Source organism: Scardinius erythrophthalmus (genome assembly GCF_964197995.2).
Source record: "Scardinius erythrophthalmus genome assembly, chromosome: 9".
Taxonomy (NCBI): Eukaryota; Metazoa; Chordata; class Actinopteri; order Cypriniformes; family Leuciscidae; genus Scardinius; species Scardinius erythrophthalmus.
Genome location: NC_138229.1, coordinates 12,127,892 through 12,153,541, shown reverse-complemented (window position 1 = coordinate 12,153,541; position 25,650 = coordinate 12,127,892). Strand labels below are relative to the sequence as shown.

Here is a 25,650-nt window from a genome sequence, read left to right as displayed (position 1 = left end):
GGTTTTGCATTGTTTTTATTGACTGTTTGTACAAAAAAAGAGGTATGATAAATCACATAACCAGCAAAGAATAGGCCACATTTACCATACAAACTAGACTTAAAAAAAAAAAAAAGGAAAGGAAAACTGAAATGAAACAACAGGCGTTGACATACAATTTGTTAGTGTTGGTCATGTTAGACTGCGCAATACAGACACCATACACAAAATTGCCGAATATGCTATTAAATGTGACGTGAAGATTGAAATGATTAATCTAGAGTGTCATGTTCAATATTTCTGTCAATCGGTTAGGCTCAGTTAATAGGATGTTCACATCTGTCCATTCAGTCCAAAACTGACAACTGAATATTCCGACATCACTTTTTAAATATGCCTTTTTGAATCTCTTTGTAATGCCATTAAAGTCTCTACGAGACTGTGAAGTTACAAGAGCATTTGTTGAATGCAAACTTAAAGCATCATACATGGATGTTAGATCAGTTTCTAACACAAGGGCATTACATCTTCAGATACAACACAACTATTTTACTAATCCATCAATGATAGTCTAACTATTCTAATTACACTAAAACGTCACGCCTGAAAAAACTTTTGTTTTCCGAAAACAAATGCTTTTTGTTAACCAATTAGCGCAATCGCTGAGATTATCGGCGAGATTATTAGCTGTGACCGGAGTCCAGCGCTAACTGCATAATATTGGATGATGTTGTGTGTATAATAAATGTGTGGTGATGATCATTACAGAACTCCAGAGCTTCATCAGCAGCATTACACGTATTGATGACTTGAAAATGGACTTGAACTGGACAGAGAAGACACTGAAATGCATGAAAACACTAGTATGTGAAAACACACTTCACTTCTGATTATGAATGATGGAACCAAAACTATGTTTTTGCTGTTAGAAAAACAAATACTGTTACTAAGATGCTACTGTTATTAAGATACTTACAGAAACCCTAGAGGCTCTTTAAAGGATCTACCAACATGAGGCTTAATATAATTACCTTAAACTATAATTTTAAGCCCATGTACTGGTAAAGAACTGTCTGGAAATGATGTGGATAACGTTTAAATCACTAACATGGACAGTTTAAGTTCCTTCATATCATGAGGGTGTGAAAGTACATACAACAGTAATGTAAACAAACAAGCGAGATGAAAACACTTGGAAAAAAAAATTGTGACTCCATTTCAAGCAACGAGTGCAGGGCCAGAATGAGGAGTGATTAAAAAAAAATTTATATATATATATATATATAAAATGTAAAAAAAAAAAAAAAAAAAAAAAAAAATGACATTCAACAAAACGAGTTTCACAATATCATTTTGTGATAGATCTATCAAACAAATGCAGTCATTCAAATAATACTACTGCATAATCAGAGGACTTAAGTTATGAACACTGGATATTTGATATGTATACATACAGTATATACACATACAAGAATATCCTTCACTAAAGTTTAGTACACTGAACTGTACAATAACTTCCTAAGGGAATTGTTCAGCAAAACTCGGTCTTGCTTACATAGTAATACTATGTTTTACAATACAAGAATAAAATTGTCCGAAACTAAGAAAAAAAAAAAAAAAAAAAAAAGTTTGCGCAAGCCCAGACAGGCCACAAAGTGCATATATTATACGCTCAGTTAGAAGCCACTGTTAGAGGAATCCAGAGGGTGGGACACAATTCTGCAGCTTGTATTCCCACTCAGAAGTGGAAAAATGACTATTGCCTTTTCGTCACAACGTGGCATGTTGTTTGTAGGCAACATGCTCAGGGTTAGCATTAGCCACTACCATTTAGCCTTCGGCAAATTTATCTCTGGCTCTCGCCGACAACTGGGATTCAAGTAGAGGCTTTGCAGCAGTGAACCGAGGAGATAAATTCGAGAAAGGCCCAGTGATGCAAGCAGGACAACATCTCCCAATTCAAAAATACCACCCAGAGCATATACTATACTGATATTAGGACAACGGTATGATCATTGAAAACACACACAAGTAAGTATGGTTAAACTTAATATGAACCTAACGAAGAAACACTTCAGTTTGAAGCACATGAGGGGCCACGTATCACGTGACCGTCAATTTAACAACAGCAAATGGACTCTTGTGCGTGGACAACCATCTGCCTGGCAAGTTTGGAAAGAGTGGAAGGTGACATCTAGAGGAGAATGCTTGAAAGGCAAAGCATCATCTTTATGAAACGGTGAACTAAAAAAGAAAAACATCCTTTTCAGTAGTGCTATTGTGCCACATCTGAAAACTCTTTCTTGTGCTTTTTTTTTACTTTCCTTCAAAGACCTTCAGTTACTTCAGATCTTGACAGGCTTGTTTTTCTTTTTTATAAAGAAATGGCTCAGATAAAATGATTTTTGAAACGAAATGGCTGTGAAAGGATGATTTTTTTTTTTCCTTGAATGTGAAGGAATTCTGCCAATTCAGGCTTTTGCATTTTCTTCAAGCATTCCCCTCTCTGATTGTCCTTTCAAAACGGACTTCTCTTAAAACATTTCAAATGGACAGACTGCTTTGGTGTGTCTGTTCACCTTCGGTCTTTCTTTTTTGAAACGCTCTCCAGTCTGACAGGCTCAAAACCTTCTTGTTCTCGGAGACTACAGCCCCCTTTGGGGGTCTGGGTTAACAATGCGTTTTCTAGGATTTGTTCTGCTTCCTTTGGTGTAAAAGCCAGGGACAATCACTCTCTTGGTCTCCATCTAGCTTTCGCTTTCTCACCCTGTTCGTCTCTCTCTCTCTCTCTCTCTCCCTCTCTTTCCTGGTCTCTCTCCATCTGTTAACCATTGAGCAGGTAGACCACCAGCTCATAGGTGCACATCATAATAGCAGTGTTAGGGATCTGTCGGACCAGATGAGTGGTGAGGCCTCGGTACAGTGCTCTGTAACCCTCCTCCCGGACCACCATATTTAGAGTTTGGAAGAACGAACGATACTTGCTGCCCTCCTCACGTAGTCTGGTACGAATAACCTCTGTCATGGGAGAAAGAGAAAAACCAAACAGTTATTTGTCAGAGGAAAAAAAAAACTTTTTGACATACAAAACAAAAAAAAACAAAAGTTGACATACAGTGGAGTTCAAAAGTCTGATACTACAAAAAAGTGCTTTATTTCTGCATTTATATTTAATAAACAAACTCTTTCATTCTAAATGACATCATAAAAATATATTAAGTTATATTATGCAAATAAATTAAGTGAAAAATCTAACTTAAAAATGTATATATTAAAGGAGAACTCCGGAATTTACATTTTTTTGTAAATTTAGAGTGCTGTCAATACAGAGAACAACGACAAAAATCGGTGTTGCCTACACCGTGTTATCCTCTTTTTAAAATCTGCACCCTGTTGACTTCAATGGGGCAAGTTTTAAACCTGCTTTCACCCTCTTAACATCCTTGATGTGTCATTACAAGTGCCCAGCCATGTGAGTGATTCCTTCAGAGTGATCACGGGTGAATCTGACTGCAGTAGATGTGAAAGATATGAATAAAAATGATGTTATTTCAGCCAGCGCACATACCTGTATTTACATCCTGTTTTCGGTCGAAGTCCATAGTAATCGATTGTCGAGTTCACACGCATAGGTTTAGTTACCTATGATCACGCGCGTGAACTCGACAATCGATTACTATGGACTTCGACCGAAAACAGGATGTAAATACAGGTATGTGCTTTTAAAAAGAGGATAACATGGTGTAGGCAACACCGATTTTTGTCGTTGTTCTCTGTACTGACAGCTCTCCAAATTTACAAAAAAATGAGCTCAATGTTAAAATTGACCGGAGTTCTCCTTTAATTTAAGAAAATTGTACAAATTTTTGTACAAATATTTGGTCAGCTATACACAAAAGTATTCTTATAGAATAATATTTCTTCATTTAACAAAATAACTTATTTTATCTTTTTTTCGGTTTGTTTAAATGGGGGGAAAGTCCCTGGTCTTAAATTATTGGACTCTGTATTTTTTTCCATTACATGACAACATTTTCCAGTGCCTTTTAATTGCTACATTTTAAATCTAAAACAGAAAATAAACGAGAAAAAAATTGACTGATGGAGATTGAAGGTAGGCTTACTGTATCTTTGAAAATAGGTCTCAAGTGAGGGTCAACATGACTGTAAAAGAATTAACCAAATGCCAACAAACTAAGGGTACGTTAACACTTTGTACAGATGACAACGTTATCAAAACGATCCCCGCTCTCATGGATCCATGAAACCGCCTAATGACGCTGTATTATGCATGCCAGACAGGTAGCTGGCGATGTCACTTTGTGATGCGCAAATGCATTCTTTGACATCAGTGCACTCGAGCCGAACGCACATGCCTATAGACACAAATTACATAATCTATTATTCTCTTTGACCAATATTCATTCTAAGGATTTTAATCTTGATAATACTGTATTATTACTTTGTCATCTGGGTAAATTCCATCTTCACAAGGCCAGAAATATTCACTGTAATGCCAATTTCAGCAAAAACACATAAAAAGTCTTCTGCTTTTAGTTGAAAACGTTGTCATGTAACGGCCCCTAACTTAACATGCCAACTCCAAACCCATAAATGTAACAAATCAAGAACAAGAACAAACAAAAGTAACTTTTTGTTCATCAAGAACAAAAAGTAAATAAATCAGCACTCACCATGAGGATATGCAATTGACGTGGCACAGGTCTTGGATGTGGCAGCAGCCAGCATCATTCCAACAAAGTCTGAAGCGTCTTTTACAGATTCATCTTCGTCATCCATGTTAGCGTTGGCCTTGGACTCAATTAGTTTGCGTTTAATGCTTTCATAGATGACAAAGTGGATGACAGTCTCTGATATGCCAGCATAAGAAGCGGACATGCCCCTGTAGAATCCCCGTAACCCATCTGACCGATAGACACGCCGGACGCACTCAAATGCACTCATGCGCCGTTCTCCGCGGTTCCTAAAGAAAGAAAAACATTTGATAAATGTCAGAAATCTGGTTATAATATTTCTTCCTTTAATGTCCCCTTAAATATCTGTTTCAATGGGTGACGTTCTGAAATGCAAAAATGCAAGAAAACAAGCATGCTAGTTAAAGGATAAAAATCCCCTCCCAAAAAAACATTAATACTTCTATTCAGCAAGGATGCATTAAATTGATCAAAATTAAAAGTGAAAGATTTATAATCTTACAAAAGATTTTGTTTTAAATTGTAACAATATTGCAAAATATTAGTTTTCTGTATTTTTGATCAAAGACTTCTTTCAAAAACTTCTAACCAACTCCAAACTTTTGAACGAATAGTATTACTTGCCTGGCATCAAGCTGCAATCGAGTCTTTATAAGCCAGATCGGGTTGGTTACTGTGATGGCAGTGAACCCTGGGAAAAAGAGGTGTTCCAGATTAGGCTTGGAAGTGATATTGTCAAAGCAACTCTTTCAGCAGGTCTAATGACTCTAGAACAACAAACTTTCCCTTAAGAAACTCCACACTTCAGAGAAGTGCTGTGGACCTCTGTAAAATATGCTTATGGCCTGATTGTTTCGGTTTAAAATGTAGAATATTAATCTTGTTAGCCTCTTGTTTCAGCATATCAGGACACGTCACACCAATCTCATAAAACAGCATCGTGATATGGACTACAAGTTCCCCTTCAGCAATGCCCAGCATTATTAACAGTGATTACTATCTAACGTCAGGAAAACCATAGCAGATCCACTAGGCACTTATTTAATGATTTAGGTAAAAGAGCCATAAGCACATCTTAAAGGGGCCACAGCAGTAAATAAGGCCTTTTAGCTAAAGCATTAAGCAATTTTTCATCTATAACAGGACTCTAAAACTAATGTAGCTTTACTTCTTAAATATTTAGCCCTATCCTCACAGAATTAAACAGTATTTTATGGATCGAGTGGAAGCTAAATGAGATAAACATCTTGAGAAAAGAGTCTTAAGTTAAAAAGAACCACTATCCAGTTACATAACTGCAGCCAAATGACAAAAACTGTTATTTACGTTAGGTAAATGACTGTTTTTCACAGCATGGGCAGTGAATTATGCCACCGCTGTGATGTAGTTGAAAGGCATGCCATGCGAGTACTATGCCGGCAAGATTGTGATATATGACAAAATCTTAGTAAACGAGATTAGCACAACAGTGACTACGTTTACATGTGCACCAATAATGCGATTTTTTTAAATACAATAATCAGATTAAGAACTTGAATCACAGTTAGATGTTTACATGACATGAGCAAATCTATTCACTCCCGTTTACATGCAATTCTCAGTATTCGCCAAGAAGTGTGGTTAGTTTTACTGCCATTCTTCACATACCCCAATGCATTGCACAAATGATGAACTCACGTACAGTAGGTGTGTTACAGGCCACTGTTTTAATCTACTTGCGTCAAATGTAAAACACATTTCTATGGTTGTATTGTATATTATTCGGGACCGCGATGAACATAGCAATAATGCTGTAACTGGGGTTGCCTACGTTGCCGTCGCGTTCTCTGCACCGATTCGATTCAGAGCGGAGGAAAAACTTATAATGTCTATGAAGTTCATTCATGAAGTTGTGTGAACAACACGCGTCATCCGTGTACTTCCGAGCATATGCGCACTTTGGTCAGAGCGGTGATAATGCAATTTAAGGTGTTTAAATGCCTGCTTATTGCGATTAACATTGGCGCACGCCACATAGTTTATGAGTATTGTGTTTACATGAGGATAAGTTTATTTGCAACACTGCCAAAATCCCATTATAATCACATTTATGAGGGTGCATGTAAACGTAGTCAATGTCCTAATGTATCCCTGTTTGCTGTTAAGTTATGTGTTTGCAAATTAAGGCTACGTGCATCTTAAAATATTTAAGTGTGCTTGCATTGTATTATCAGCATTTAAAGCAACAGCAAAATATTCTGGCTGATGTTTGTGGGAACAATTAGTTTATCTGTTCAACTGCAGCAAAATGAAGCACAAAGCCTGTGCTTGGCGTTGTGGGTGCACAAAATATCCCCGAACAAAAAAAAAAAAAACGAAAGAGAGCATAAGACAATGCCAATTGAAGATGAAGGTATTCATGTGCATTTCTAACAGTACAGTGTAAAACATCAGTGTTCGGCTAAACAAACCAAAAGAAGTCTATTGAGCTAGAGAAGAAGCTCTAGAGAGGGTAAGAGGCCTAAGGCAACTGACTGGTGAAGGGGAGGGGGGATGACAGATCGGTACAAGAGAGTAAGAGAGAGAGAGTGTGTCTCTGACGAGTACTCACAGGGGAGGGGCAAAGCTCCTCTCCTCACAGCTGCAGGACGAAGCCTGCAGATATGGGGGGCAGAGCAGGCTGGCTCACAGACCCTCACGCAGGGTGAAAGCTACAGTAAAGGCCTAAAATAGACACAGGCTTTTCTGTACCACAGTCACAAGCAGCAGTCCACATGCCCCTCAGAGCCAAGTCAAACCCATGAGGGAGTGGAACCATCAAAATAAACCCTGCCCACCTCCCCATCCCAGCCCGCACACCAATTACATCAAACAATGACCATTCCATCCCGCCCACCACCCATTTAAACAATTAAGAGAGTGCTTTTATTTTTTCCTTTCCTTTTTTATGGATAGAGAGACAGAGAAATATGATTAGAGAGGCAGAGAGAGGGAGAGAAAGGTAGAGAGAGAGAGAGGGAGAGAGAGAGAGAGAGAGAGAGCGAGAGAGAGAGAGAGAGAGAGAGAGAGAGAGAGAGAGAGAGAGAGAGAGAGAGAGAGAGAGAGAGAGAGAAGTAGAGAGAGAGAGAAATTTTGAGTTTTAAAGGACATCATTATACCAGTGTTGTTCATTTTAAATGTAAAGGTACAGAACAGAGTTGATCCTGCTGCAGTAACACTATTTATCTTGACCATAAATGAGCTTTATCAATGCTGGGTCATATAAACAGCTACAAAATCAAACTAGGATCAAAGTTTATATAAACAATAACTTTAAGGAGGGTCAGAGGCAGTGCATGTAAAAGTCCAATGCTAACCTTGTCATTCCTGCTGGCAAAATCATTGCCGAACGCAATTTCTGAAAGATTAAATTGTGGCTCTGCTATTTGGAAAATACTACTTTCGCAAAAAAATGAATACTGAATATGTTGGTTCATATAGAGTGGGATTTTTTTTTTTTAAACAATACAAATGTTTATATAATACGGTCAAAATGTCTGATATAACTAATGATATAGCTCAAATGTACTTCATATTTGTTTGGGAACCATGACAAAAAAATGTCAGGATTCTTGGATAAATATTTTGTAACATTAAAAATATCTTTAGTATCCTGTCACTTTTGATCAATGCATCCTTAATATTGGCAGTACTAATATAAAAAAAAGTCTATTTGTAATATACTGGTTTAACATGTTTTCTAAATTTTAAAGTTCAGGTTCAAACTATATTCACTTTCAATGCAGAGTTTGGAATCCTCTGTATGAGTCAGTGAACCATTTAACTATTTTAACAGTCTGAAGCTGTTGATTTTAGCTGTGACTTTTAAAGATGTCTAATCACACCATGACTTTGTCTGGCTCTATATGACTCAGTCATAACCTAACCACAATGATGAACAATGTGTGGGCCATACATGACATGGATCAGGTTGCAAGAACTGAGCTGGAGGCAACTGTGAACTGATGCCGATACAAAGAGCAATTAAGAAAGGAAAAAAACAGTCACCTATGCTTTTGAGAAGAGAGCGGCACATGTAATGAATATTTCATTGGCTTGTCCCTTATCGGATGCCAATTTTCCATCGCAGGCCTTCAGGGATCTATATTTAACCACTTTTGTAACGCAAAGGCTATCCGTGGAGTTCGTCAGGCCGTGTGGCCCCTCTTATCAACAACGAAAAGACAGAACATGCTAGGAATGTTTACGTTGTGACACTGTCTTGTAAAATAATGCATAGCCTACATACTGCAATCGAATGACAAGGTTAGCATTCAGTATTGAAATTAAATGACAAAATAAAAGAAAAGAAGTGCAAGTAGTTTTTCACTGAATTTACCTTTTTAGGGGGTTACAGGCTGGCAAGGGGGCCATGTGTCAAAACTGTATAATCACAAGGAAGTTAAAAAAAAAAAGAAAAGAAAAGAACTACAAGCCAGCTACAGTGGCTACATTAAATTAAATAACCATCATTATCATTTATTAATCATCATTATCATTAGGAGAATCATGATCATACCGGTGAGTAGAGACGTGACTACCTGAGGCGTCCCGATCCCGCCCGTGTCAGTCGCGAGGACCGCTGCCCACCGCGCATGGCACTCTACATGTTAGCGTAGCGCCCTGCTAGCGGCCGCTACTACACACAGCACAGAGAGCGTGTGAAGCCAGACTTTTTAGTAGCACACTGGCATGTAATGACTTATGTCCTCCAGCCCTCAAAAAGTAGAAGAAAACAAAAAAAAGGAAAAAAAAAGAAACTGGGAAAGGAAAGCACAATCCAAACTTTGAGGATCTTTTTTGCAATATTGCTAACAAGCTTTCAAGTAGATATTACATGCTTGAAAGTTAGCTTATGGTGTTTTAGAAATGCTTTAAAAATACTTTTTTTTATAATTTTTTCACATCAAATTTTCAATTCTAGATTCTGTGTTGCTTACATTCTGTAAAATAATATATTAATTTATCAAACTGAAACTAAGAAAGGGTGCTTTCACACTGGGCTCGTTTGCGTCCCGGCGCCCCCCGCAGCGTTGGTCTGGTTTCACACTCGTATTGATTCTATCGAACCCTGGTGTGTTTGCGTGCATCTTATGTCATCGCAAACGTACACGGCGCATGATAGAAAACAGATCGCAGGTCAATATATTGTGTTTTTTATTAATTTGGAGCTATTATGCACAGCTGAGTGAACAATACTGTGAGTGTGTCGCATAAGTTGGTTTTCTACTCCTTGCAAACAGACTCTTTTGAGGAGACAGTGGATTTCCATTAATTTGTTGCTATGCTACGCGCGTATACACTACAGGCTCACTCTTGCTTGTATCCAAGGTAAATCATCAACCCTATCATCCCTTACACGTGTTTTATTTAACTAAATACATCATGATCAGCTAAAAACGCATTCGCAGGTTACTAGTGCGCAGTAACAAGTGCGCACCCGAGTCCCCGTTGCTTTCAATTTCACTCAAACCACGGCACGGTTCGGGAGCAACCGAACTCAGACCACCTCCTCCACGTAGTCTCGGGTTCGGTACCCCAGTGCGCACCCGGGTCCGCATGACAGCGTTCACATTAGCGATTTTTCATGCGAACCATGCCCCGTTCCGAACTAAACTGCCCGTGTGAAAGCACCCTAAGAGTAGACAAAGGGAGAACAAGTATTTTCAAAATGATTTGCTTGAATATTTTTTAGCTTGGAAAAAAATGAAGCTTAAAATATGTCTGTATTTTGATCCTGAAAGTCTTTAATTGTGGTTTCGGTCTAGATGCTGTCATACCTTGAAAAAGGTAACCCAAAACACGAGGCAAATACCATGTCTATATTTCCCCATTTGTACTAGATGGTCAACTAGGATAAAACATTTTATCGTAATAAGGCTGTAATTGCTAAAATCAAAAGCGACTGACAAACATCGGTTATAAAAACCCAAATGATGCATTCTCTTGTTTGTGCACACTAAAAGGTGAGTATTAGTTTAGTTCAGTGTGTGAAATACAAACAAAAAAGAGCCAATGCAAACTTAAGTCAAAAAATGCATCTACGTGAAAGATGTTGCTGGGACTCTTACCTGCTAAACCAGCGGACAGCATGTGCACCTGTGTGGAGTCCGGATCAAACACATTGTTCAGCTTCTCTTTGGCTGTGGAGTAGGCAGCAAAATATATTGCTCTGTGGACAAAACAGAAATGAACAACATAAATTGCTTTTGAGTATTTCAATATTTCAGTGTTTATTAGAAGTGGAAGGGACAAAATCTTTCTTTCTTATTTAAAGAAGAAATATTTTTAGTTATGTTTTTCACGAATATTTTTGGGAAGTGTTGTCTGCACACTGTCCATGTGACGTAATTTTCATCATCGGGAGGGTCCGCAGACATCTGCGCAGACGGTGCGCGTACAACAGCGCATTCGCAAGGTGAATGTTGAGACGGAAGAGTCCACTAGGTGGCAATACGCACAGTTGTGATGTACTGTGCAGTAGTCAAAGAAGAGTGGGGAAAGAGTGATACAAAACAGTAAAACCATAGATATCATATAAAGGCTAGATGGCTCGTCCGCGCTGCTGGCCAATGGAGCTCGACATCCGCACACGGCGGCCATCTTACGACAGGGTGCTCGCTCACTCATAACATGGTGCATGTACTTTTAAATAACCATAACTTGCTCAATTTTCTACTGATTTTCAAACGGTTTGGTTTGTTATAAACGTCAGAGATGTAGCTATTATACTGCATACATATGAATAATTATGTTCAAAATGTTTAAGCATTCAGAATTATAGCCACGTTAATAACGTTTGTAAGAAACCAAACCGTTTGTAAATCCGTCCAGATTTCAGCGAGATAAGAGGATTTGTGTGCGTGCTCACTCACCTTTTAATTCACAGAGCCCTGTCCTAAGATGGCCGCCGGTGATGCCGGAAGTGACTCCGCCTTGAGCCATCTAGCCTTTATATGATATCTATGAGTAAAACAGGGTAGCATTTCCTTCTCCATCGCTTTTGTTTTGGTTCTTGCATGCAGTGGCGGTTCTGCTACTTTTCTTCTTCTATCCTTCAGAGCGAATGTCTTGTAAATGACACCACTCAGTGCTGCCCTCTGACGTCTAAAAAAGCAATTGCACTGCGCATGTGTCAAACTCATTCCGCTCGAGACGGAGTGGAACATGAAAAATTAAGCAAACCCGTGCCTTTAGGGTGACAATGTCATTATGCCTATACAGCTTCAAACAAAACAAAACAAAATGACTGATGTGCTCTAATCTGCATATGAAGACTGATATGACAGAGGTACGCCATGCTCATCAGATCACATGTCCACAGCTACCAGAATTATTTTCTTAGACAGGGCAAATGCTGAAAAACAGGATTATTCAAATGAAAATTTCCGGTGTAGGATTAAAGCCTTCCACAGTGGGAAGGTTTTTTCCTTTGCTTTAATCTAGGTTACATAATTCTCTCACACACACACACAACAACAGTAAATTTTAAGGCATCACTGAGTGACCTGCCTACAAGCTAAGCAGCCATTTGTTTCCCGATGAAATGCTTATAACACATGCTTCTTCCTTTCTCTTCAAAAAGACAGCCAAACAGTGCTCTTTTCCGTTTGAATGACAGCCAATCAGATCCCAGTCTAAACATCTGCCAATCCTGTGCGAGTAATGATGCAGTAGTTTGGTGCACGGCTTAATTTGGCCATCTGAATGAAATAACGTGACCTTCACAGGAGGATGTTACATAACTTCAAACTGGATTTCGGATCAAAAAGCTGAAATTAATTATGGTTTACAATCTTAAAGTGTATAGTTAATGTCAGTATGTGAATATAAGCACATACCAAGCCAACCAAGTTATTTCTACCTACGTGTGCATTTAATCTTTATGTAATGCAAATGGTCACGAGGTAGCCATTCCAGCTGTGATGGCAGAGGACACACAGGACAGGAATGCTGAGAAACACAAGCACAGATGGGGAGAAACACACTCATACACACACATCTCCTACAGCATGAAACTGCAATACAGATATTTTAAGTGGTTTAGTTGCAACACCATCTCCCACATACCAATATAAATGAGATTAAACTGCACAGACATGCACATAAAGCTCAAGTGAATGAAGGCATGAGAGCAGCTAGTCTGTAGCATAATGATGACACACTGCAGTCAATGAACAAACTGATTCATACAGGAGAGAGGGAATATTCACTGGAGGTAATGAGTCGATACACTCATACAGAGCAGAGAATGCAATCACTTTCATAAACAATACGAGAATCGTCACTTGTGCATGCTACAAGGGGAATGACAACACAAGAGGCGCCATTTTTTTCATATACAGTTGAAACACAGTACGGTTGCAACCAAATGTTGGCGGGCAGAAATGTACCATGGCCAACCCAGGAGGTGGATACTCTGTATGATTGTTGTTTACTGTGTCTCTTTCTTCTTCGCGCGAGAATTATGTTGATTGCTACTTTTCGGCATACATCATGCCTATCAAGTCAGGGTACTGCTGGCAGTGAAAACGCCGGATCAGGGTTTACCGTTCCGAATCGTACTGTACTGAACTGTACAGTACTGGTACGGTCAGTGGAAACGATCCAGAAGTAAGCGGTGAAACAACAGAGGACCCATAGCCAGTTTAGTCCGTAATAAGACAGTGACATGCTCCCCTGATGATGATACACTGAGATTAGAGCAATGAGACATGACCATCAGGCCCTTATGTAACAGTTTGAGGGGGAACATTTTTTTTTCCTCTTCCATCTTGACCACAATGAGGAAATAAAGCAACCCCAACAGGAAACAGTGAAAAATTAAACACATACGTTTGTGACAGAAAATGAGTTAGCCTACAGCTAATATTTTCTGAAGGGCATGCTTGCTTGCAAACTCAGATTTCTATAGTATCACACTTTAATATTAAGGTTTCTTACAAAAAAAAAACATCCTTTTAAGCATATCAAGATTAATAGGCAGATGCAAAATTCACACACACAAAACAAACCAGTTGAGTTTCAAAAGTAAAAATCCCATTCATTTTCCCTATAGGGAAATTGATTTTGAACGATAACTTATAAAGACAGACTTACTGTGAGCTACGAGGTTGTTATATGCTAAAGCCATCAGACCACATTATTTAAACTTATTTTTTAAATATTCATGTGGAATTCCAGGTGAAAAGCTACGTTTACCGTGATTCTGCAAAGAAATCTCCACCAATCAGAGAATCACAATAAGCAAATCACACCAAATGAACTCTCATGAAGTAGAGTTCATCTCCCTACACCCTCAAACTACTTAAATTAGCTTTACCTTTAAGTAGCTTTACCTGGAACACACCAAGCTGACGGTCGGCCGTCGGGCAGTTTTTGTGCGTCGGCTGACGAAGTTTCCTCAGTGTGTTCCGCACCGTCGGCTGAAATTGGTCCTCGTAGGCTTTTTTTCGGCCGATTCGACATGTTGAATCGGCGTCGGGCAGTCGGTGAAAGAGGGAACTCTGATTGGCTGTTCAGCTTAGTGAACGAGTCAGTGCACGAGAATAATAGCAAAACAGCGAGCAAAGTCAAAACGGTACAGATAGAAGACTGTTCTAATGTTACGTCATCTTAGTGTTCCTTGGCGAATATTTCAATATTAACATGAGAGGAGTGGAATAAAGAAAGTGTTTGTTTAGCAGGATTGATATTCAAAACGTTAAGTACGCACGCAGCGTCGGTTTCCCTTTTTGAATGACGAATATAGACGAATATATCTGCAGAAATAGACAGTTGTCTCATTTACACACAGGCGCAGGACGCGCATTCTAGCTAACAGTCGGCAGTAGTTCTCTCGGTGCTTTTTTACCCCGACGCGAGGCGACAACACAGTCGGCTTTCATCAGCGCTAGTTCGTCGGCATCGGCTTGGTGTGTTCCAGGCTTTAGAGTGCATTCGTCATGGCATTATTTCAACAACATTATGCAACATCACAACTAGACATGTGCCGGTATACAGTAATACAGTACTTAAATACTTAAATACTTCTAAAGCATTTATTAATCTTAGTTAATGTTAATTTCAACATTTAATAACACTTTATTGAAATCAAAAGTTGTAACTATTATTTAATTGATCTGAGCTAACAGGAACTAACAGTTGTATTTTTTAACTAACTTTAACAAAGAATAATAACTTCAGTAACAAATGTAGCCGTTGCTCATTGTTAATGTGTTATTACATTAACGTTAACTAATGAGACCTTATTGTAAAGTGTTAACTATTGTTCTTTAGAATTCTTTTGCACTTTAATCTGTTTGAAACATTTGTTTACTTTATGAATTTTTGTGTATTGGTTTATTGTATTTAAATGTTGTTCTTTTTGTTACAAGAAAAAAAGTTATTAAACCAGTTATAGTGACAACACTTTTTAAAAGCTTCAGCAATTATACCAACATGAACATTTTATACCTTCACATAACTAATCACAACATTTATTTTCTCCAAGAGTAGCATTAATTTTTGTCAGAGATCTTTATTTGACAATGGGAGAGTGGAACCACTCTTTAGAGTCTATTAGAGTCTCCCTGAACCACTCTTGCTAAATTTGAGCCCAATGTATCTTGGCTATTGAATATGTCTTCCGACACGGGTGTTTAAATAAAAAGCTACACACTGCATCAGTAATGTTGTGATTCACCTTGTAGCTAGTCGTTTTTTTTTCATGGTTTAAAACTCTGTAACAGAGACTTTTTTTTCTTTTTAAATGGGAAGAATGAATGGGAAAAACACTTCCAGAACCAGGGCCACTGAAAAAGTGGGCGGCCACTGTAGCACTCTATAGCATTTGTGTTTTTGCATACGGGTCATACCTGGATGGAGCCACTCCCACCAAGTTGGGCCCCAGGCCCCTAAAGAGTGAGCGAGGACCTTCTTTCTCCAGTATTAACCTGAGAAAAATAGAGAAAGTTAGAACAGTATATAACCATGTTGCAACCTTGCCATTATGGTGATTGTTAATAATGGAAGATTTAACAATATAACGTTGTTGCCATAACATTCAACATTGCTGCACCATGTTTAGTTATTATAGTTAAGTTATCCAGACCAACTAAAAGGTTTGAGACGAAGTAAGTAATTGGGAGAACCAATGCCAAGCTGTACCTTAATCAGTGCTGTCTGCTGTGCTTAATTGCAGTGGTGGACAGTAACGAAGTAAATGTAATTCGTTACTGTACTTAAGTAGTTTTTTTGCGTATCTGTACTTTACTTAAGTAATTAAATTTTGGAAGACTTTTACTTTAACTCCACTACATTTCAAAGTCAAATATCTTACTTTTTACTCTACTACATTTTCAAAATCAGTCGTTCCTTTTTATTTATGAGTGGATAAAAACTTAACTGGTCAAACGAGCCACCAATCACTAGCCTAACGTGCGTGCTTTGTTTTGAACTTGCCTTGGCACTATCTGCGTGAACCAGAGCCGTTAAATATGAGAGTTGCGACCATAGACAGTAGGCTATAAGGTTGCGACACACTAGGCTTGTTCGACTTGAACCGGAGCTGCACAGACCGATCAGTTTATGACATCGCGAGAGTGATTGAAAAGCATACAGAGCCGTCTACACTAGTACACTCTAATTGATCTCGCAGTATTTTAATATCATTCACCGAATGGTCTGTGCAGTGTGCAGCCGCTGTGATCTCGCCGCCGCGCGGTCACGTGATTCGTGTAGCTCTCAATAGTTCCAAACAAATCGCGTTGCCAATGATTTTAAGCGGGGCAGAGAGCAGCAGCTATTATTGCAGCAATTATCGGTAAATATTGACGCATAATGAACATTGCTTATTACGTTGACACTAAAATTACATGCATATAATAGCATTTTTTTTCTGGGGAGTAGCAGAAACACTGCATTACGTTTTGGTGTTTAATTTTGGAGGGCTACTCCCATAACGTAGAATTTATATATATATATATATATATATATATATATATATATGTATATATATATATATATATATATATATATATATAGTCTTCCAAAATATATACAGTAAATACTGTAAATGTATTATACCTTATGGGAACAGTGCCCTTCCGTCCAAAATTAAACAAACAAAAAATGTATTCAATTCAAGTATATATATAATATAAATATATATATATATATAGACTAATTAATGTCATTTTATTAATAGATTGATGTGCCAAGAGTGACATTGGAGTCTTCACGTAGACTGAGTTAAGCAAGAGTCTTGTGACAAAAATTATAATAGGACATTATAGTCATAAAAAAATCATAGTACTTGGATACTTAAGTACATTTGAAGGCAAATACTTTTGTACTTTTACTCAAGTGAATGTTTAAAGGCAGCACTTCTACTTTTACTTGAGTAATATTTTACCTTGAGTATCTTTACTTTTACTCAAGTACATGGTATGTGTACTTCGTCCACCACTGCTTAATTGTATGACTGTTTTAGCTATACAGACAGCAGTCAAATACCCTAGGCCTCTGAATGTGTAATTCAGATCAACTAAAAAGAGGTTAAGAGCATTTAACAAATCCAGAGACGGGGTCGTGCTGACCAGCATTATACAGACTAGGTGGAAAGTCAATGTTTTGCTTGGAATTGGACAAGACATGTTCAGACTTTTCTAGAATTCTTCTTTCAAATGTTTTTTATTTTTTTAAATAGCATCTGCGACTCATTTTCTTCTGACCTACTTTTCAATCTTTTTTTCCTCTGATTCTGGAGTAATACAATAGGCCTGTATACCACTGCTTGCCAGAGGCCAAAAAAAGTGATTCTAATTCTGGAAAAGACAGCAAGGCTACACCCAGAAACCATATCATTGCAACATTTTACCAGACTAGCAAAATACTAGCAAATGTGGCTCATAGAACACTCATAAAGACTACTAAGACTACTCTCAAAGAGCCACATAATAGAAACAGAATGTATGAAGTCTCTAAAATGTTTTTTAATAGCCATGTCAATGTGACTGTACAAAGCCTTTTGTAAAATGATTTGCAACATAATAGCCAATAACAGTTATGAAAGCAATTAAATTGCCCTTAGTGGTAGGCCAGCAACCATGTTAGCAGAACAAAGGCAGATGAAGGTATGTTGCTGGCATTAAGAAACATTATCCATCTTTCTTCATTGACTTTCTTGCCTCTACGGTCACTACAGATTAGATGTCAACGATATATCGCTTTTGCATATTCAGCTGAGAAAGGTGCCTTCTACCTTGGTGTTTGTTTTGACAACAGAATACGTCATATGCGAATTTAAAACTTTGACAATGAAAAGGTATGTATACACTAACACTACAGAACATGTTGTCATATTTTAAATTAATTAATTTGTTGACTGGATGCTTCATTAGTAGAGAACAGTGAATAAAATTTGCCGACATGGCTGAAGAGGACGTGAACATTAGTAGTACTTCAAACGATTGGAACAATATGACAAAAATACACACAAAATCTTAAACTAATGTTTAAATGACATGAGTGTTATGATCTATTTGTATTTGTTAATATATCTAGCTGGGCAGGTCTATGGATTCGTTAGCCAGCTAAGTTGCATATTTAAAGCTAATGATGTGAGAACGCTGGCTCAAAGCATCCTCAATCGAAAGCATGAGCACCCTCAGCACTAAAAAATATCATATTGGCGAAACATATTTGGCAAATGCTCCAGTGCGTATTTGTGTTTACCCTCTGGAGAGCGTCAAAGGTGTCCATTTACAATGTATTTTGCCGCATTGAGCAATGTAGCCTATCACAGAGACATATCTGTTGATCTCTTGAATGCAATGGCCAATCAGAGGTATTTAAGTAGGTCAGAATCCACTTGCTGCTCAAAACGCCATAGTTTTGTACGGTGCTGAGTTATGCATGGTCTTGAATCCTCTTATTTAAACAAACAAAGTGTAGACATGATGCAAATAAGAGAGTTATTGTGCAGTCGGTGTAAATTTGGTGTAAACTGCTTCATTGATTTCAACGGAACTTTGTAAGATCATGATGAACTGAGATGAGTGACAGCTTTTTAGTTATTAAAAAGGGAACACTCTTTGTGTGCTTTATAACCCATTCAGAATTTTAATAAAAGTTTTATATTTCATGCTGCTGAGAGTGCCAACAGCCATGTACACGCTGCAAAGTTTTGGAAGTGACATCCAAATATAAATGATTCTAAGCAATGTAAACACAGACTAACAGAAAAATATTCAAATTTCCAATTGTTTTGATTCAGTTTCATTTTTAAAAATTGTTGGTTAATTAATTGGTTATCAGCAGGTACTTCCCAACTTAATTATCAGTATCAGTAAAATCCAATATCGGTCGACCTCTAATGCAGATGGTTGTAATTTGAAGATCCACAGAGAAACTGAACAGAGAACAGCTTTGATTGCAAGCTCAAAGTCTAGAACTGTTGATGGTCAAGCTCCTTTAAACAAAAGCTTTGGTAGTGTTTATGGTACCAATAAGTGTTATGTTCTATAGAAACATACTGCAGTGTTTTTGCCAGTTTTCAGGTGTTGTTTTTGAAATGATCACAACACTGGTTTAAATGCCCGCATGATAAACCAGGTTTTGCCAGGTTGGGTTTTGAAGTACTCACTTGAGACAGTGCAGAGGCCCAGGCGGGGCCACACGGGCCACACTGGCCCCATTCACAGTGCTGAGCTGAACCTCAGAGATGTAAAGAGTCACCGAAGAAGATTGCAGCCTCGTCTTCACCACCTCCAATGGACATGTCAATATTGCACCTACAGTGCCACCACAGCTAGAGAGAGAGAGAGAGAGAGAGAGAGAGAGAGAGAGAGAAAAATTATTTATTATTCACTTTTATTCACGCAATATAATTTGTACTGAATAACTAGTTAATTGCCACTGGGAAAAAAAAATCACCTTTTTTAAACTATTTTGAAATGTTTAGAGCAAGAAGTAAAATTAAGTATAATCCACACTGTTTTTTTTTATAAATATGCATAAGCAAGAATGATATTTAACCATTTTAATTTGTACACAATTTAACAATACGCATCAATAAACAGTAACATTAATCTACATACGATTGCTGTTCAAAAGTTTTTTAATGTTTTTGAAAGACACCTTTCATGCTCACCAAGGCTGTGTTTTAGGCCTATATACAGCAATTTTGCATTTGTTATGAAAAAACTACAAGATCCAAAAAGGCAAAATCTCCTAGGACAAATGAAAAATAAGCTACTGGCATAAAAGTGTGTTGCATTTTAAGAGCCAGAGCATTTTTCCTTCCACTGACATGCATAATGATTCGACTTGTCTGTATGTGGGTCAAGTTTAACATGTATTGGCTTGTGTGCACTAGGGGGAGTAGAAAAAGGTTAGCCCCACATGCAAATAATCAGGAGGTTAGGCCTGGACAAGACACCAGTCAATCAAACTAATAAAACAAACTTCAAACACATTGTTCTTCTTTTATTATGTGTGCATAAAGTTGACAAGGAAGCACTAAATGTTGACAAGCTAAACCTGCTGACCTCAGAATTGAATCATTGTGTTCTAAACCTCTGAAGGTCTATTTTTTTGTGCCACCTTTCAAAAGACACATACAGTGAGCAGCTGCGAACTTTGCCCCAGATATGCAGCCCTCTGGTTTGTTGCTGCTAAGGTTTACACACTGACTCTCTCACTCATTCTCTCTCTAGTTGGCCGATGAACAGAACGACCATGCCGACTTCACGAGCAAAACCCATTTGCCACTCCTACAAAAAAGCTCTGCAGAGGCCTATTAGAAAAATTCCACTAGGTTATTTTTATTACTCACAGTTACTTATGGAATTCAACACTTTCAAAAAAAACATTACATAAAGAGATTTGTTTTTGAAAAAAGGGAAGTAGTTCGGGAAAAGAGGAATGGGACTGCATTCAATTTCTTCTGAAATGCAAGACCAAATAGACAAATGTGAAGGTGACCACAAAAGTGAAGTCCCCTGGTCAATGATTAGTTCAGTTTTGAAGCAAAAAAAACAGTTTGCACTTTAGGTTTACACAACAGTGTTCAAAGGGCTGAAACTCCCAGGTGTAAACTAACAAAAGTCTTTGCTAAAGTAACCAGGACCTGATCCAAATTGAAACTCAAGTCCACTCAAAAGATCCCAGATACTGTCATCTGAGCAAACTAGCCTAACAAGTCCCACACAAGAACCACTTGTGATGTTACTCATGGGCGCAATGTGTACATTTACTTTTGTATTGTAAATGTACAAAAAAAATTTTAAATGTGTACAATAACTAAATGTTCCTCTAGGACCATTTTCCTGGTTGTATTCGCACCACCAGTTGGAACTTTGAAGTGACGCAAGCCATCACTTACATTTTTTGGCCTGCCGCTCTGGTTGTTGTACAGGATTTTTATTTTGACAGTGCTGAGAATGACTTAGCCAGAGCCTGATCTGATACATTATTAGATAGAACTGTTAAACAAATAAAGTAAATGATTATTATAGCGTTTGCGGTGTGGTTGATGCCCAATGTTGCTAGCTGAGCAATACATGATCATGTTTCGCTTGGTCCCTGCCTTCAAAGTCACATTGGATTTCCTTCTTAGCGTAAAGGTTGAGTTGATCCTTTTATCGCTGCTTTCAATGTTCGTGGAGTAGGCCTAAATATATAGCCTAGGCTATTTTAAAAATGCCGGGTTCCAGTGTTTCACATGTTTTCGGCCAATCACCGTACACTTGTGTCACTTGTAATTCAGTTTGTGATGGGTTAGACCCTACTCTTAAGTAGGAGCTAATTTAGTTCCCCTAAAAGGCATTCCTAGAACTAAAATTGTTCTCAGATCCTGCAGTAAAAACACGCCAAAAAGTGGATTCTTCCACCATTAGTTATGGGAACTATGAAAAGGTTTCTCTGGTGAGATTATACATTTCTGTTGAAATTAGAGATAGTGCCCTTTAAGGGTTAAATCTGGCATAATCTATCACTGTCAAGTTAGTGCTAAATCACCGTAGTTCCCCTCACTTTAGTTCCCCTAAAAGGCATTCCTAGAACTAAAATTGTTCTCAGATCCTGCAGTAAAAACACGCCAAAAAGTGGATTCTTCCACCATTAGTTATGGGAACTATGAAAAGGTTTCTCTGGTGAGATTATACATTTCTGTTGAAATTAGAGATAGTGCCCTTTAAGGGTTAAATCTGGCATAATCTATCACTGTCAAGTTAGTGCTAAATTAATTTTAAAATAGGAAAAAAAGGACAAATGACGACAAATAGCCAATATAGACTGATAATACAAAGAAAAAATGGTATAAAATTACAGCACTTAAATTATATGCTTTCCCTAGATTTTTTTTTTTTTTTTTACCATTAAAGTAAATGTTATTGGTCAACAACCCATTTAAATGGACAATTGCATAGTTGGATGGTTATTTTAACTCTCAAAGCTTTATAAAAACTGTTATTGCTATGCACAAAAGGGATTCTCCTTTGCACTGCTGAGTGATTATCTGTTTCACAGAACCATCGACTTGTTTCTCACATTTATTTCCAGTGGCAGGTGATCTATTCACTGCTCACAATTATACTTCTAGAACTCATCACTAGTTATATTGACAAGCCACAGAAAATGTACGAATGAGCTAATCTGAAAACATTCCCACCAACACCATATGCAACAAAATTCTTTAAACTCATTGTAGGAATATGATCAGATAGCACATGTTATTAGAAGCTACTTGTTAGACCTCTTATCGCCCTCATGGGTTGGAGTCATCAAATGACCTTCATAGATATGAGCTTGTTAAAGAGCGATACACTCCCCTCATTTCTGATTATGAAATTTGGCGAGGCAGCAATCTTTGATTTAAAGACTAAGAAGAAAATGATGTTTCTATGGGCCTCACGGAGTGCAAAAGAGGAGCCAGGGACATGCAAGAATGGAGTCAAAAATAGCCGTACTATACTAGAGAGATCCGTGTCACACATCCAGCATCAAGCTGACAGTTGAAACCACAGGCCTACGACAAAGCCTGTGATTTGCAACAGGAAACAGAAATATGCTACAGGTTCATATTCATTCAACGAGCATCCTCGAGTTTTTCCTGCCTCTAATCTCATTCTGCATAGCAAAAAAAAAACATGAGTGAAAAGCATCAAAGAAACAGCACTTCCTGCAAAACATGAAACGGCCATGTCTTGAGGGTTCCAGAGGATTCTGTGACAAAACCAGAAGAGATTATGCATCTGTTGCATGACCTTGCATTCACAAATAAAGCATCCGATCATCTGTAGCATGAAGACATGCTGACAGGCAGCTAGATTATTTACAGCAATGTTGAATGAGCATCTATCTGACATTTTATAATGGTCGACCTGTTCTTTTCTTGTATGCTACATTTTAAGAACGATCAAGCCCAACTACAACGGATAAATGTCAAAGAGACGGGCTGACAGCAGTGATAGATCAGTCTGTCTCAGGCTCGCTACTCACCCTCCAGCAAAGAGATGAACCAGTGTGTCCCTCTGACTCATCCTTTAGCATTCTCCGCACCCACAACCAGGCCTGCAGTGCGAGCAAGAGCCGGACAGCTCCGCCGAACCCCGCTGCGATTCTGCTGGACAGTCTCCGTATAATTGATGTGGATGAGGGTTATAATGCACACAGTTATTAAGCCCGATGTCTCGCGGGCGAAATGTGTCGCGCGATGCGGCTAGCTCAGCCTGCTAACGGCTGCCAATGTGCGCAGATGCCTCTTTTTTGCCTCTGACGGGTTCGCTTTCAATTTATCTCGTTCTTTTCTTATAAACAACACAGGCAGCTATCTGATTTCTAGGTTGTGGTTGCAGGGGACGCGGTTTTTGTGGAGCTAAATCCGTGTAGAATCGGTAGTGCCAGTGATTCAGAGGCTGGAGAGCTGACTGAGATGGACACAAGAGTCGCTATTTACGAGCCAATCAGAAACCGCAAAACAGAGTCCGCGATTGGTCGGTTTGCTGCGTGACGCTTTTTGCCCCGCCCTATCATGCTCCTTTCACATGATCTTGCAATTGATAAATATTGATTTATCCCGTTTTTAGAGGTTAGGAAGACAAATATTTGCACATTTGTTTATATGGAGAATACAACTATACTGCTTTTATAGTTCTCCTGAAACGTTAACTAAGATTAATTTAACAGGCCTACTACAGCGTCATATTTATATCCTTTTTTTATATCTGTTTGACAAAAAACCTACTTCTTCCTTTTTTTTTTTGAGTAGGCCTATTAATATCAGATGTGAGTTGGTTTTGGAGAACATACCAGGGAATTATTATGTGATTCAAATCAGGGAAATCTACAAGTTCATGTTATTTAATGCATAATAGGCTACTGATTTTGTTTCCTAGTTATGCTCAGTTCTATAAAATTGATTTGAGTACAAATGTCTCTATGTGAGTACAATCTCTATAAAATTATTTTTATAAAATAAAAATCCTTATCTAGAAATCACAAATGCATGAAAAAGTTGTGGAATGTCAAAAGGAATGGGAACACTGTATTATGTAAATGAATGAAGACCCGTGTCTGTCTGCTGACAAGAGTTACAGCATCCCTTATAAGAAAATTTGGTTTCCTTACTAAATAGCTGAATAAAATGCACACTCCTCTTGGTTTCAAGATTAGAGCTACAATTGTACAAGCTCCAGATCATGTGCATGGAAAATCTAATTTCTTTAGGCATGCCAACCTAATGAAATACAATAAAAAAGTGGTTCAGACAGGGTCTTCCCCCTTTATAGAGTTAAAATTGTTTAGATGGCTGACTTATGACCGCTTTTTTCTTTTATAGATAAGGCATGCCATTCACAAGACCAAATGTAACTGAAAGAACAATGACCTCAAATTAGGATGACCTGATAAGGTCATCAATCAAGGACCTCAAACCAGAATCAGCAACTGTGATTTCAGTTTAGTCACAACTGTTCACAAGTTTAATTGTGCATTTGAACCGTTTTTTTTTTTTTGTTTTTTTTTGCATTTCAGCTAAAATTACAGTGGAGAGATGATGATGATAGAGAAAATATGAGGAGGAAGGCACCAGTAAATGGAACAAGCTGTCTGTCACCAACTGGCAAAATTGTCCTAAATAAGTAACATAAATGTATTATCAGCTTTGTGTCATTTCCATGAGAACGATCACAAGAAAACTGCAATAAAAGTTTGATGCGCAGCACCTTGGAATCCATTAGATCGTACATACTCTCATTTAGCAATGGGCCTAATCTGGTGCTGGAAAAAATAGGTCCATGATTAACTGTGCAGCACATTTTCCAACCCATATTGCCAAAGGGAACATAGTTCACCATCAAACAGTTCATTTCCATTCTCTTTCTAGCTATTGCTGAAATTGTTTTGAAATGCAGTGTCAGAATCTTTAATGTATTTAACTAAGTCATGACTTAAATCGACTTCATATTAAACCATGCATAAACATCTAGCTATGGTCAGCAGAAGAACTTTGTTTAACATAGATAAGGATTCTAAAATTAGATTGATCTGTATAGGGTCAGTCACTCCAAACATCACAAGAAGAAAACTTGCTTGACCTAGTCCGAGCATTTTTTAAAAAAAATAACTAAACTATTTATTCTTGTTAACAATATTTGACTTTTGTTTTGTATTACAACAAGAATACAGCAAATAAATAACACATCATTTCACAATTAAATTATTATTTATATTTTTTTTCTTATTTAATGCTGATTCCAGCTAATGTAAAATAAAATTCATTATGAGCAATTTTACATGGTCAATAAAAACCTATTATAATTCTGAAGTCAAAATGTGTGGGCCACTACAAGAATGGAAATAGATTTATAAGATGACCAGAATATGCTAAATAATTACAGTAATGGATAAAGGTATGGAAAAATATGGAAATTGGCAGTTGTGCACATTCCAAGCT

At 37.8% G+C, this 25,650-nt stretch overlaps 1 protein-coding gene across 1 annotated transcript; it reads right to left on the bottom strand.

Moving 5' to 3' along the window:
* slc25a36a (solute carrier family 25 member 36a) lies at positions 1–23,661 on the bottom strand. The gene is made up of 7 exons (XM_081374874.1): positions 23,196–23,661; positions 19,339–19,503; positions 15,569–15,646; positions 10,784–10,884; positions 5,319–5,385; positions 4,674–4,963; positions 1–2,997 (listed from the first exon to the last, which is right to left on the bottom strand). The coding sequence occupies exons 1-7, from the start codon at positions 23,234–23,236 to the stop codon at positions 2,804–2,806; spliced, it is 936 nt and encodes a 311-aa protein (XP_081231000.1). The 5' UTR covers positions 23,237–23,661; the 3' UTR covers positions 1–2,803.
* Positions 23,662–25,650: the final 1,989 nt, after the last annotated feature.

What these genes read in the sequence shown, in the direction of transcription:
- slc25a36a (XM_081374874.1), bottom strand. Translation starts at nt 23,236, where the DNA reads ATGAGTCAGAGGGACACACTGGTTCATCTCTTTGCTGGAGG. An exon ending in GGGCCTCTGCACTGTCTCAA is followed by an intron (nt 15,647 to 19,338) that starts GTGAGTACTTCA and finishes TATTTTTCTCAG; the next exon opens with GTTAATACTGGAGAAAGAAG. An exon ending in GTGGGAGTGGCTCCATCCAG is followed by an intron (nt 10,885 to 15,568) that starts GTATGACCCGTA and finishes TTTTGTCCACAG; the next exon opens with AGCAATATATTTTGCTGCCT.